General features: G+C 45.7%; 1 protein-coding gene across 1 annotated transcript; it reads right to left on the bottom strand.

The window, feature by feature from the left end:
• Positions 1-6,036: 6,036 nt before the first annotated feature.
• LOC124690161 (lipid droplet phospholipase 1-like) lies at positions 6,037-13,161 on the bottom strand (the record flags this gene model as incomplete). Its single annotated transcript, XM_047223591.1, is given in 10 exon segments — positions 6,037-6,505; positions 6,607-6,704; positions 8,104-8,221; positions 8,336-8,388; positions 8,494-8,549; positions 8,685-8,848; positions 9,895-10,110; positions 10,267-10,337; positions 11,008-11,075; positions 13,021-13,161. Coding segments are annotated over 10 exon segments (1,053 nt in total). The 3' UTR covers positions 6,037-6,436.
• Between the last annotated feature and the right edge of the window lie 476 nt (positions 13,162-13,637).

The raw sequence follows: 13,637 nt of genomic DNA, 5'->3' as shown, positions 1-13,637 counted from the left end.
CTTTCAAACACTCTCTTGTTGGATAATAAACACTATTCATTGTGTAGGGCTACAAGAGCACCCTCAAGTCGGAGTAAACAAGCTCCACAACTTCATAAAGGAATCACACACGATGCGCACACTGTCACCGTCACACTGTGGAGAGTGAATCCGGAGTTCATATTAAAGTAACCTCTAGAGTGCATAATAGACCGTTGCAATTTAGACCGAGTACTAACATAGCATACACACTGTCATCAATAGCTATGAAAGGGGGAATAGATCGCATCAATACTATCATAGTAATAGTTAACTTCATAATCTACAAGAGATTACAATCATAACCTACGCCAAGTACTACATGATGCACACACTGTCAACTTTACATCATGAAGGAGGAATAGACTACTTTAATAACATCACTAGAGTAGCACATAGATTAATAGTGATACAAAGCTCATGATCACATAAAGATCACACCATGGGAGAGAGAGATGAACCACATAGCTACCGATAGAGCCCTTAGCCTCGGGGGAGAACTACTCCCTCCTCATCATGGGAGACAGCAACGACGATGAAGATGGCGCTGGTGTCGATGGAGATGACTCCCGGGGGCAATTCCCCGTCTCGGCGGCGTGCTGGAACAGAGATTCTGTCCCCCTAAACTTGTCTTCGCGATGGCGGCGGCTACAGAACTCTTCGTGGAATATCGTCGGGTGTTTTAGGGTTTTCGCGATGGAGAGAATATATAGGCGAAGGGGCGATGTCGGTGGAGTCCCGAGGGGCCCACACCACATGGCGGCGCGGCCAGGGGTGGGGCCGCGCCACCCTAGGGTGTGGCCGCCTCGTGGCTCCTCTTCGTCTCCTCTTCGGTGTTCTGGAAGGCTCCGTGGAAAATAAGACCGTGGGCTTTTGTTTCGTCTAATTCCGAGAATATTTCTTGTGTAGGATTTCTGAAACCAAAAACAGCAGAAAACAGGAACTGGCGCTTCGGCATCTTGTTAATAGGTTAGTACCGGAAAATGCATCAAAACGATAGAAAGTATGAATAAAACATGTAGGTATTGTCATAAAACTAGCATGGAACATAAGAAATTATAGATACGTTGGAGACGTATCAATGTCATTGTGTGATCCCGCCATGCCAAAGAAAGAATGCCAAATCCATAGGCCATAATCTGCCACAGCTTCAAGCACCACACTGCAATATCCATGATGCCCTTTGTATATACCTTGCCAAGCAAACGGGCAGTTCTTCCAATCCCAGTGCATGCAATCGATGCTTCCAAGCATTCCAGGGAATCCTCAGGCAGCATTTTGTGCCATGATTCTTGCAGTCTCTTCCTCAGTTGGCCCTCTCAAATAGTATTGGCCAATCTTTCCCACCACAGCTCGGCAAAACTTGTACATGCACTCAATGGCAGTAGACTCACTCATGCGAAGGTAGTCGTCCTGTGTATCGGCAGGTGCTCCGTATGCAAGCATCCTCATGGCGGCGGTGCACTTCTGAATGGACGAGAACCCGACAACGCCTACAGCGTCGAGCTTGAGCTTGAAGTAAGGGTCGAACTCTCGAACGCCGTGGAGGATATTCATGAACAGCCCCTTGCTCATCCTGTACCGGCGCCGAAAATTGTCGGCATGTGTTGCATCATCGGCGAAGTAGTCGTTGTGCAGCATGGCATGCCCCTCCATCCTCTGCCGGGGCTTCGACTTCCTTCTTCCCGGCCTTGATCCTCCGCGGCGCGGCCTCTTCCTCTTCTCCGCCTCAGCGTCAACCATGTCCTGGAGGGACGCGATGATCAGCAAATGCTCCCGCAGGTCATCATCGAAGGCTTGCTCGTCCTCCAGCAGCAGGGCAAGCATCTCATCGTCGTTGTCCATGCCTAAAGAAAAATCAATGGTTAAAATTGCGCCGAGGCAGGCGACGCAACAAACAGCGGCCAATCGCGCCTACCTGGCAAGTCGTCGAGCACCTTCTGTGCGCGGAGGTGGGGCGGATTTGACAGCGCGTTCTGGGACGCGCTGGCGAAGCGGCGGCGGCGGCACGACCGGCGGGAGCCCCAGCCGCGACAACGGTGCCGACTGTCAACAGAGATCAGACGCCCAAATGGCCGGGAAATCCAGCGGCGGCGGTGGGGTGGGAGGCGCGGGAAGGAAAGAGCGACGAGAAAAGGGGCGCGAACCAACGGTTTATGCAAATAGTCGCCGACATGTGGGAGCCCGCCTCGCTTTTCGGTGTGTCCGGCGTCCCCGGAGCGTCCCCTGTGGGACGGGGACGGGCTCGGGACGCCGGACACCGTATCAGACCGCGCCGGACAAAAATGGGCTTTGGAAAACGCGGCTGGAACGGTTTTTTGATCCGGCGCGCCCCAAATCCCTTTGGGGGACGCTTTGGGGGACGCGGCTAGCCTTTGCCATAGCTAACGCCACCTTCAATGGTGGACCACGTATCGGACAGCCATTATGTCTGCTTTGATCAGTATACGATGGGCAGGCAACATAGAAAAGGCTCAGGTTGGTTTGCACCTGGCAGCGGCCCTAACGGCGGACCGCATTTGGTTCACGGCCTTGCTTTTGGGGGCTATTTTTCAAACTGATTCAAAGCATATGCTACGGTTTTTGAATAATTACAACATATATTAGCACAAATTGCATAAAATAGTAGCACACATAATAGCAATGTTTTGAATAACACAAATAGTAGCACCTAGTCCTCACAACAAACACAAAGTCATAGGTCATAATTTATTACAAACAATGGAATTAAATTCAAATGGAGGGCTAACTATTTTCAACAAGGTTTCACATATGTCGGACCAATTCATTCTGGAGTCGGTTGTGAGTACTCTATTCTGTAGGCATCTGGACACATTCTCGTCAGTGACTTCAACATTCATATGCAGATACTCGTAGGGACCAACATGCTTGGCTCGAGTCTTGCGGTCATTCTCGATGATCATGTTGTGCATGATCACACAAGTTTGCATCACCTCCCATAATTGGTCGTGAGACCAGGAAAGAGCAGGATACCGAACCATAGCAAATTAAGCTTGAAGCACACCAAATGCCGCTCGGCATCCTTTCAGCAGCTCTCCTGACGCTCAGCAAAGTGGCAATTCTTCTAACCCGTTAGCGCGGGGATTTTCTTGATAAATCTCGCCCATGTTGGATAGATACCATTGGCTAGATAGTAGCCTTTGGTATATTGGTTGCCATTGATCTCATAGTTGCATGGTGGAGCATGACCTTCCACAAGTTTCAAAAACACCAGAGAGCGTTGCAACACGTTGATGTCATTGTGTGATCCCGCCATGCCAAAGAAAGAAGGCCAAATCTATAGGTCATAATCCGCCACAACTTCAATAACCATACTTCAATATCCATGATGTCCTTTGTATAAACCATGCCAAGTGAACGGGCAGTTCTTCCATGACCAATGCATACAATCGATGCTTCCAACCATTTCAGGGAATACAATTGCTGCATTATGTGCCATGATCGTAGCAGTCTCTGCTTCAGTTGGCTCTCTCAAATAGTATGAGCCAACTTTCTCACCACGGCTTGGCAGAATTTGTACATGCACTCAATGGCAGTGGATTCACACATGCAAAGGTAGTCGTCTTGTGCATCGGCAGGTGCTCCATATACAAGCATCCTCATGGTGGCGATGCATTTCTGGATCGACGAGAAGCTAGCCGTGCCAACGGCGTCATGCTTCAACCTGAAGTAGGGGTCTAACTCTCTCACGCCATGAAGGATATCCATGAACAAGTCATTTCTCATCATAGCGCCGCTGAAAATTATCGGCATGTGTTGCATTGTCAGAGTAGTACAACATAGTATGACCCTCCAACCTCTGCAAGGGCTCCGAATTTTTTCTTCCTGGCCTTGAACCTCCACGGCACAGCCTCTTCTTCTTCTCCTCCTCGGCTTCATCAAGCATTTTTTGAAGGCAGGCAATGATCGCCAAGTGCTCGCGAACATCATCGTCGCAAGCTGCGTCGTCAACAAGCATTTGTTGGATCATCTCGTCATCGCTATCCATGTCTATGAGGAAAATCAAATAGTTAGAAATTCGTGGTGGCAATAGGGACAATGAATAGCGACGGGCGGTGCCTACCGGACAAACGATCGAACACCTTCTGTGCGCGGCGAAGGGGGGGGAGTGGCCGCCGCGTTCTGGCTAGAGTACGCGAACCACCGGCGGCGAAAAGGGAGGCAAGGGAGTCGGGCGTCGCGACAGAGTACAACACAGTTGAAGTATGATTTGAGCAACAGTGGAGGGGTGGGAGGCGAAGGAGAGAACGCCCGGCGCGAAAGAAAGACACGAAGCAACGTTATCGGCTATGGTCGATGGCAGGTAAGAACCCACTCGGGTTTTCGTTCTGTCTGGCATCCCCGCAACGTCCCTTGTGTAGCGGAGACGGGCTCGTGGCACCAGACACTGTATTAGGCCGCGCTAGACCGAAAAAATCTTTGAGACGTGCAGCTAGAGGAGGCCAAACGTCCGGCGTGCCTCAAATCCATTTGAAGGATGGTTTGGGAGACGCCAGTAACTAACTGGGAGATGATGCTCTAAAACAGGAACCAAATGTTCAACGTTGTGGCCGGCTGGCTGGCGATGTTGTGATGCGCACGGCCGAACTTGAGTGACAGCTGACCTTCATTCATTCTTGTGTTCCATGCCGGGTGACCAATAAAGTCGGAAAAGGATCATCCTGGTCTTGTTGTAGGCGCGCCGCGTACCGACCGACTCCTCCTTGTCGTCAGATGTCTCATCTCCGTCCACAAAAGTGCAAGGATGATCTTCGCCGACTGCCGACATGAACAAGAGTAGCCCGGACCATGTCCATGTGTGTACGAACAGCACCTTTTTTAGCCCTTTCTGTCGCTCGAGTAGCCTCTCCCCTGTTCAACGAAAGCTGTTGCTGCTTCCCTCGCCTGCCCCCTGCACCGAATTCGGCGTCACACGCAGGTTGCACGATGAAACATCGCGCCACACCACGTACCACTGCAAGCTACCTTTTGACCCTCTTGGTTAGAGCATTTCTAGTAGAGCTCGTATTTATCTAAATCAAAAACATGAAGTTCGGTCTCCTAAACTATTCAGTTTAGTTGTTTTTAGTTACCGCGCAGATTAGAAATTGAACTCGCGAAAACGCAAAATCAAACGTCACGGAATAATATACTGCGATGATCTTGCGAAATGACACCAATTCTTGCTCCGATCGAGCTACATTCGAAGATAATTTACAAAAACTAGCCAAAATACTTGACTAACCTACTGCGTAAATTTGACTAATTAAACTACTAAATTAGCCCCCGGATTGTCACCGGGCAGTTCTTGCGGCGGCGGAGGGTTTTTCCGCGCCGCTGACGCCTATGCGACGACGAGCGCGGCCACCTCGAACGCCGCCGCCTCCGCCGAGCTCCCGCAGGTGAGGGGCGACCCGTCTGCGTCATCGTCATCGTTGTCGTCGCCGCGCGGCGGAAGCACCGACAGTGGCGGGCTGCACGGGGTGCCTCGGCTTCTCCTTCGCGCGCCTCCTTGCGCGCTGCCCGGCGCGCGAACGCACGTGGCCACTTCCGTGCCGCCCGCTTCCAAGCTCCGTCGGAGCACGCCCGCCTCGCGCGGTCCACCTCTGACCGCACACCCGGCGGACGCGGTGCCGACTTCCCGCCGCCGATTCGGCCCCCTCCCCTACCGCTCCGTCTTGCGCGCGCCATTGCGAAGGGAGGGGCGGTGGCTGCAACGGTGGCGGAATTGCTCGCCGAAGAGGAGGCTGCGGCGGTGGAGCGAGTGCTAGCGGCAGAGGGGAGTAGGGCTTGAAAACCGAACTCCTCACCGCGACCCGTTTTAATACGGGGCGGCCACCGAGTTTCGCAAGCCTCCAAACTCGTTTTTCGGCCAAGCTGCGAGTTCGGGCTCGTTCTAGGCCTCTTTGGGCCTGAACCCGTATTATCGCCAGAATTTTTCAGGTTCAACCCGTTTTTCAGTCTTTTTTCAGAAGTTCGGAGACAAGGATACAGAAGAATTTGGATTTCCCTTAATTATTTCAATAAAAACTGTTAGCTTGATACCATGGGAGAAATGTACAGCTGCGGAAAATAGCATCAAATGTCATGTCAGGCTGACGAGTAGCCCCTGCTGACACAGATACAAGGATGATGCTTTCTCCCACTTCCCACCTCATCTTTCACCAATTCGTGGCATTCTTACATGCGGTTACAACACATCACTATACATATACCAAATCTGAAACTAATTTGTGTAGCAATTAGCCTATGCTGCCAGGCCTCCCCGTTCCCTTTTTTTTTTTTTTTTTTTTGAATCTGAAACTAATTTGTGTTGATATATCTGCTCAGTAGTCTGCAGGTCTGGGGTGCGATGCTGGCCTATCGCGGGTCAGCCGTGCCAACGGAATGCGTGTTCAATTACAAGACCAGAAATTCTTCAGACCTGGAAGTGGTCTATTATGTGTTGTATGACATCAGCTCCTTCGTTCATAAACCCATACTTGACCTGAAATCACAAGACCGTAAATAAGGCTTTACTTGGTCACGAACTCTCATTGTGCAATAGTATACGACGTTTCAGATACAGGGAGAAGGCGGATAGGACACCTGGATAATGCTGTGTGCTGCGAAACTCCCCATGCTGGTGCGGAAGCTAACATCTACCTTTTCCCATGAAACGCTTCGAAGCCCTGTCACCATTTTCTCTACATGACCGGAAAAGGAAATTAGTGTCAGTTCAAGAAAGGTACTCTCACAATCTTTCGGGTTGTGGATTTAAAAACATATCAAGTGTGCTTCAGGCTTGACTGACGAGAGTAAAGCCCCCTCTTCTCAATACTGAATTCATAGTCATACAGGGCGAAATAATCAATGACTAACGAAGGAACTTTGCCTACGTTTCTCGTAGTGCTATGCTTGCAATACAGAACCAAGTCCTTGTATGTAGCACTGCGAGAAATATAAGACAAAATGGCCTATCGAGTGCCCCACAAAGATTGCAGTCATCGAGTTGAATGTTGAACAAGAGAAATGAACTTTGAACAGAATAACTTGCTTGACAATTTAGTTGTGGCTAACTGTCAAAGTCAACAAATCAGGTGTCTAGACAACAAAACCATGATGAGAGGACTCCACGTACACGTACCTCAGGAAATGACACCGCATCAGGTTAGCTCAAATACTGTAGGTATTTGAATATCACTATCCAGACTACTTTCAAGATATTATGTCTGGTTCTCTCTCAGGAAAGTTCAAAATCGCTAAAGGTGTACAGCATCATATGAACGAGTCAACTTAGAACAGCGGGTAGCTTCCAGGAAGGAACTGATTTGAGACTATGCCGTTCAGGAGCGGTGCTAAAGGAAACAACATATTTTCCATATATACCACATATGTTGACTACCAAGTAGCACACGCCAATCTGATTTTGAGATGCTAACCAGTAGCCAGTAGATACATGTGTGGCACTCACAACATGCCAGTAGATACATGAGTAGATCTTACTCATAAGCAATCCTCCTTATGAGTAAGATCTTCATGCACTTAATTATGTTAGCAGTCCGCACATAAATAAAACAACTAGACTATATCGCCTAGCTGTTATATTATGTTAGGTGTTGCTATTGTCTGAAACTTCAAACGCCAACTGTCCCTGGAATTTCGTGAATCACATAACTCTACTGTCAAAAAGGGAGAACTTTGAATGCGGAATTGCGCAGACTCTCGCAAATCGTTTAGTCTTCTCGATTCTTATTCAGCCTACTCATGTATACCGGGACTGAATCAGCATAACTTGATGACATTCCCGATGTGATGGATCCATTCAAAATATTAATGAGTGCAAAGGACAGTGGCAAGACTAAAATGACAAATAAAGTTAATTGCAGCAAAACATCTTGTTGTATATTAAACTGGAATAACTGATCATGAACTGTTGGACGCAATATTGCAAATATTACACATACTGAAGATTAAGCATGCAAGAACATCGATATAGTGAACCATGATGCATCATTAGAAGATAGTGCCTACTTAATATTCCTACAGGCGTCAAGAAAAAGGAAGATAGAAAATAAATTTCTGCATGCAACAAGTTAAACTAACCTTCCAATAAGTCCAAATCGCAGTCTGTTGCCAAATCCTGACACTTCTCAGGGTCGATTTCTTCTGAGTACTCCTCGTGTACAATGTGGGGGTACTTCTCAGATAAGGATTCCTCCCACTGCAAATCATCAAGAAACAAAAGGAACTATAAGAACTGTCATATGCGAAAATCATGCTGTCCTTTTAGAGAATGGCCCAGAAGGCTTGAACAATCAGAAATCACTACAAGTACCTTAGGAAGCTCTGTGTTTCTTCTAATAGATGATGTTCTCCAGCCAACAATGTCTGGATGTCATGAGTTAAAAGAATTGCCGAGTAAAAGCTAAAAAAGTAAAAAATAAAAGGAATAATTTGAGTGCTGCATTAAAATATTTCAAATAAATAGGATACGGTCACAATCAGCATTGGCATATGCCACTCGCCTTTTAAATGCTCGCAGAGCAGATCTAAAAAAAGTGTTTTTAACCAGAATTAGTATAGCTATCACACATTATGCAAGCCAGACTGAACAAAACATATATGCAATCGAAATATTCATGATGGGAAGTAATCAGAAAGAAACCAAGTACCATAAACCTTACATAAAGTAAAGATCACCATAATCTTCAACCATACGCTGCAACAGTGGAGGTTCTCCCTCGTCATCATCGGTGAGAAAAAGATGTCTCCCAGTTCTCTTAAATATCCAATGGATGACACGAGAAGCAACCTTCTCCATTGTAATGAATCCAAAGAGAAGTGGAACCTAATTTTTAACAGTGAGAAACATTCACATTAAAAAATTATATATGGTTGCTATAACAAGTGCCTGTGAAAGGAAAAGGTGTATAATCTAGAGCAGAAAAACAAAGAAGCGATGTATGTTTATCCAGTAAGATCTGATAATATCACTAGATCCATACATCAGCAAAATGGCTCGGCTGCTCCCAAGCAAGTTGGGGTGGCTACATAGGAAACCCAACAGAAACCAGAAAGTGGAAGAGAGAGGCTTGGCGAGCCAGCGTAAAAGCCAGCCATCCTTATGGATATGAAACCCGAGATCATAGCTATATAAACAGTAAAATGATTCAGCGAAACAAACAAGAAAAACATGTTCTTTTAATCTGTTAACTATTCCTTAAGTGCACTTTTCATGCATGAGGCCATTTCAAAATGAAGTTCTGCAGGAGTTTACTGTTACATCTCCCAGGGGCAAGAGCAAAGAGGCACAACAACAATCTGTAAGTTTCTTGTAAGAGAAACACATTTTGATTAATTCCTTCGTAATTCTGGAAGATATTGCCAGTCCTTGAGGACCATTTTAAGCCAACGAAATCAGAACTATGAAGGTTACCAATATATGAAGAATGGCAGGAGGTTTTGGTGAAAGGGGTATTTTTATATCTTCCAGGGATAAGAGCTCAGAGGCACGCCAATAAATTTGTAAGTTTATTATATTATAAAATTAAAATCCCTTCTCTCTTTTGTTTTTCAATTTTTTTTTTGGCAAATTTGGGCATCAAACGTGGGGCCATTTCATGTGTATCCAATGCTCTGAAGCCAACAAAAACAATATCTTGTATACTCCACAAACTCCAAATATGTTGGAAAAAATATACTGACATAGCAGAATAATGAATAAATAAATAAATGAGTGAATGTATATATAATAGTTCCAAAACAATTCACAGATACAAGTAATCAAGTATCAATGGTCAGGATTTTCATGGTTTTAAATAAGCAAATCTGAACTCACATGATCGTCAAAATGGAAAAATAGAGGGCCATCAGAAAAATAAGTCAACACAGTACCTGCTTGTTTCCTCGAGAACCAAGGTGAGGTGTTGCTACAGTTATAAAGTTCAATGCTTCCAACCCGCATATGGTTCCTTCGGCTTTGCTGTCAAACGTGCTATTTGGATGTCTATAAAGCTTTGCGATTGCATATCTTGCTACTAAGCCTCCAACAGAGTGTGCAAGGAAGGAAATTTTGGTGAGTTCTGGCTTTCGACTGATTACATCAAGAACCTGATTAAGAAGAGAATAAAAGTGAGGATACAGTATTACTTCTGGGGTAAAAAAAGTGTTCTGCCCACAAAACCATTTCAATAAAATCAATATGGTAGATCAAGTAGCCTCTAAATATCTAGCCTCTGGAAGTCATATGTTGCATTTGGTACTTACTTCATCCGCTAATCGTTGCCCCATAACATCAACACCATCTAGAGTCAACGTGTTCATGTTTTTCTCACTACCTGCAAATTTGAAAAATGTCTAAATAACATGATCTTGATGAAACTTTCTAGGGCACATATCCGGTTACCTACTAAGTTAAAAATTCAAAAAAAGAGGCTCATGTTTTACATTTCAGTCATTGTACATAGTGCAATACTTAAATTGCAGTTGAACCATGTAAAAAATGTTAGTTGCATCTAGAATATTTTTAATTCTCCCATAGTATAATATATCATACTTATATCTACATATTTCATTACAGCATTGGCAAAAAGGTCCAATAATGGATGACAAATTAATCTCCACAAAAGCATATGTTCGCACAAACACATGGCTTACCGTTTCTAGGTGACTATTTTAATAACCCTATCCATACTTAAGAATAGAGCAAAAAAGCTATGAGATTTACGAATTGAAGCGCTATTGCGAACAGTGACATGTCAAGAAAATGACAAGATATAGTCATCATAAAAGAGATGGCTTCACTCAAGTTTCAGGTATTGTTAAACCTAAGAATTAACAAAATGTCAAATTGTTTCGTATTTACATTTAGTCAAGCATACATATGTTGTTTGTCGATTATAACATTAATTTATAGGGGGAAAGGACAGATGATTTGACAAAAAAACATGTAAAATGTGCAAGTTTCTAGCAACTATAGTTGGTAAAGCACTTAACCCAGCTACTTACAGTGGACAATTATATCATCAGGAAGTTGCTTCACGAACTCATTGGCTGCGTATTGCCAATCAGTAGTACTGCTCAATGAAAAGAAAAAGGAACATATCAATAAGAGAAGATTTGAGCCAAAAATTGGTTTCAGAATTGTAAATATAAACTTGGCACACACTCGTAAAGAAGCACATCCATATGCCATTTCATAATTGGAAAGACTAACCACCCCTACTAATATTACAAGCACCAGTATTGGTTGGATCTAAATAACATCAGCTATTCAATCATCTATATCTCACGGTCCTTGCTCATTAAGTATCCTTCCAGTAATTAAATGGTAAATTGTAAAACTACATTTGTCACGTAGGTGCCTTTACTTGTATCATTTGCTTTCATTTCTTTCGAAACTGCCACTGAGATATTGAACTGTAAGTAGATGCTTGCATGTTAACATTTTGGATTTTTGATGCGTTGACCAAGAATTATCTTAAGAATTTAGTCTCCTGAGTTCTTGACTAAATATCTCCAAGAATCAACTATACTCTTTTTGTGGGTGTCATCTGTCTTGAAACAAGCCAAATAGGTTACAAGTTAGGTCATGCTACATATAACATAACATTGCATTTTATTTTTGTACGTAAAATCCCTCAGATCTAAATCTTTTGTGTGATTCCTTCCTAGCAGTAACCAGCTGATAAATATCTTTCCTAACTGATTGAGAAATGATACATGAAGCATATGGCCTGAATGTTTGGTTCACACTGCAAATTTGTATAACTAGGTGGTTATACAAATGTACAATGTTCTTCCATTTCGTCGGTGAACTTGGAAGGGAAATTTCTCTCCAAATTATAGAAGCAAGCATAATGGCTATTCCTTCATTCAGAAGCTGCTACATGTATTTCCAAAAAAAAAATAGTGGTTTCACTGTCATTCGCGGGCATAAGCTTGAAAAAGATATCGATCCTCTTGTATATGCTTTTGTTGGATTCTATACTAGGCGAGAAGCGCTTCGCAAGATTACAAGTCAGCTGTACTGAAAAAAACTGGAATACGTCTGCAATGCATGCAAACAACTTATATGTACAACCTAGTAGCTTTTGCTTGTCTATTCCAACTGCCAAGGGTTGAAGAAGAATAACTCCAGTAAGTGAGAGCAGTAGCCTCATCTTTGGCAGTATTAAATTTTCCTTGAACAACGAACATAGATAGGCCATGTGGAGTCATGAGGTGCAGTCCTAATGTTATAAAGAAACAGCAGATGGTTGGCAGGGCTGAATGGGTGGATCCTGCTCTTTTCTTCTACAATGATAGAGCATTCAAGTCTTTTGCAGCGCTGCAGAAGCTACAGCTCGGAACTCCGCCTCACGAAGTATACAACCGGCATTGGCGGTTGGCAGACCGTGAAGTGCAGAGCTACTGCATTGGCCCTTCTCCTTCCACTAGTATACCATGCTGATCGATAAAATCGTTGCAGAGAGCTAAGTTGATTTTGCCTGATCATCACTCGTCAGGCGTCGAACAAACGCTACAGAACATGGCCGCCTAGCACTCTCTCATTTTTTTAGATAAAAGGCACTCAGGTGCCCAACTTTGAATTAACAAAGCCACCAACGGCGAGAACGATACAGCACTCTCTCATTTCGCCAAAGGAGAAGTGAGCAACAACTCTCGGAGGCGTAACTAACCACGCGCTTGATCGACCATCCAATTTGAGAAATCCCTGTGCGTAGCACTAGTAGTTGAGAGTTCAGACAGCCCTAACTCACTTGGCCGAACACTCATTTCCCCCAGCTCTACTGTAGCAATAGCCCAATGGCACAAGCGATGCCCCGCATTCCTTGCCGGTCGGACTCGGATCCGCGTCGGTATTCCATCCATTCCGCCTCTGGAAAGCGGAACAAGATTTTCGCCCGCACCGAGTGTGCACGAGGTGTTCGACCAAGTTCCTGAGCCGACGGTACCTATAGAAACCCGATCGGCGGGAAGGGGAGGGGGGAGGAGGGGCGGCGAGGGAGATGGGCGCACCTGCCGAGGATGCCGTGGACCATGACGAGGAGGTGGTCGGGCGCGTGGGAGGAGACGGCGTCGCTCCAGACGTCGACGCCGCCGGACACGGACTCCTCCCTCCTCAGCCCCTCCGCCTCCCCGCCTCCGGCGCCCGCCATGGCCGTCGGCTAGGTCCTGGGATGCGGCGGCGGGGCGGAGCGGAAGGGAAAGGCGTGGCGTGGCGCTGCGACGGAAGCGTCGAGTCCCGCGTACCGCGTGGAGGCGAAGTGGGGCCCAGCGAGCGAGCGAGGAACGAAGAGACGCGTGGGAATGTTTTTTTTCTTTTTTTCTGCTGAGATGAGAATGAGATGCGTGCAATTTGAGGAGGAGGAGGATCGAGTCGAGGTGGTTTGGCGCGTGTGGGGCGGCGGTGAGGTGTGGGGCTCTACAGATCTTGCCGACATGATCATTTCGTGTGCTCGCCACGCCTAGCGGAAAATGGAGCGCCAACCAAAACACACATATGTAGCTCTAGCACAGACCACAAACCTCATACCCCAAATACACGTTTAGAGGCACCTCAAACGTGTTTTGCGGCTTGAAAAACCGACGTGCAATCTAGACGCATCAAACGTGACCTGTATAAGAGCATATTG

The sequence above is a fragment of the Lolium rigidum genome, chromosome 1, assembly GCF_022539505.1.
Source record: "Lolium rigidum isolate FL_2022 chromosome 1, APGP_CSIRO_Lrig_0.1, whole genome shotgun sequence".
NCBI classification, from domain to species: domain Eukaryota; kingdom Viridiplantae; phylum Streptophyta; class Magnoliopsida; order Poales; family Poaceae; genus Lolium; species Lolium rigidum.
This window is presented reverse-complemented; position numbering and strand designations above follow the sequence as displayed.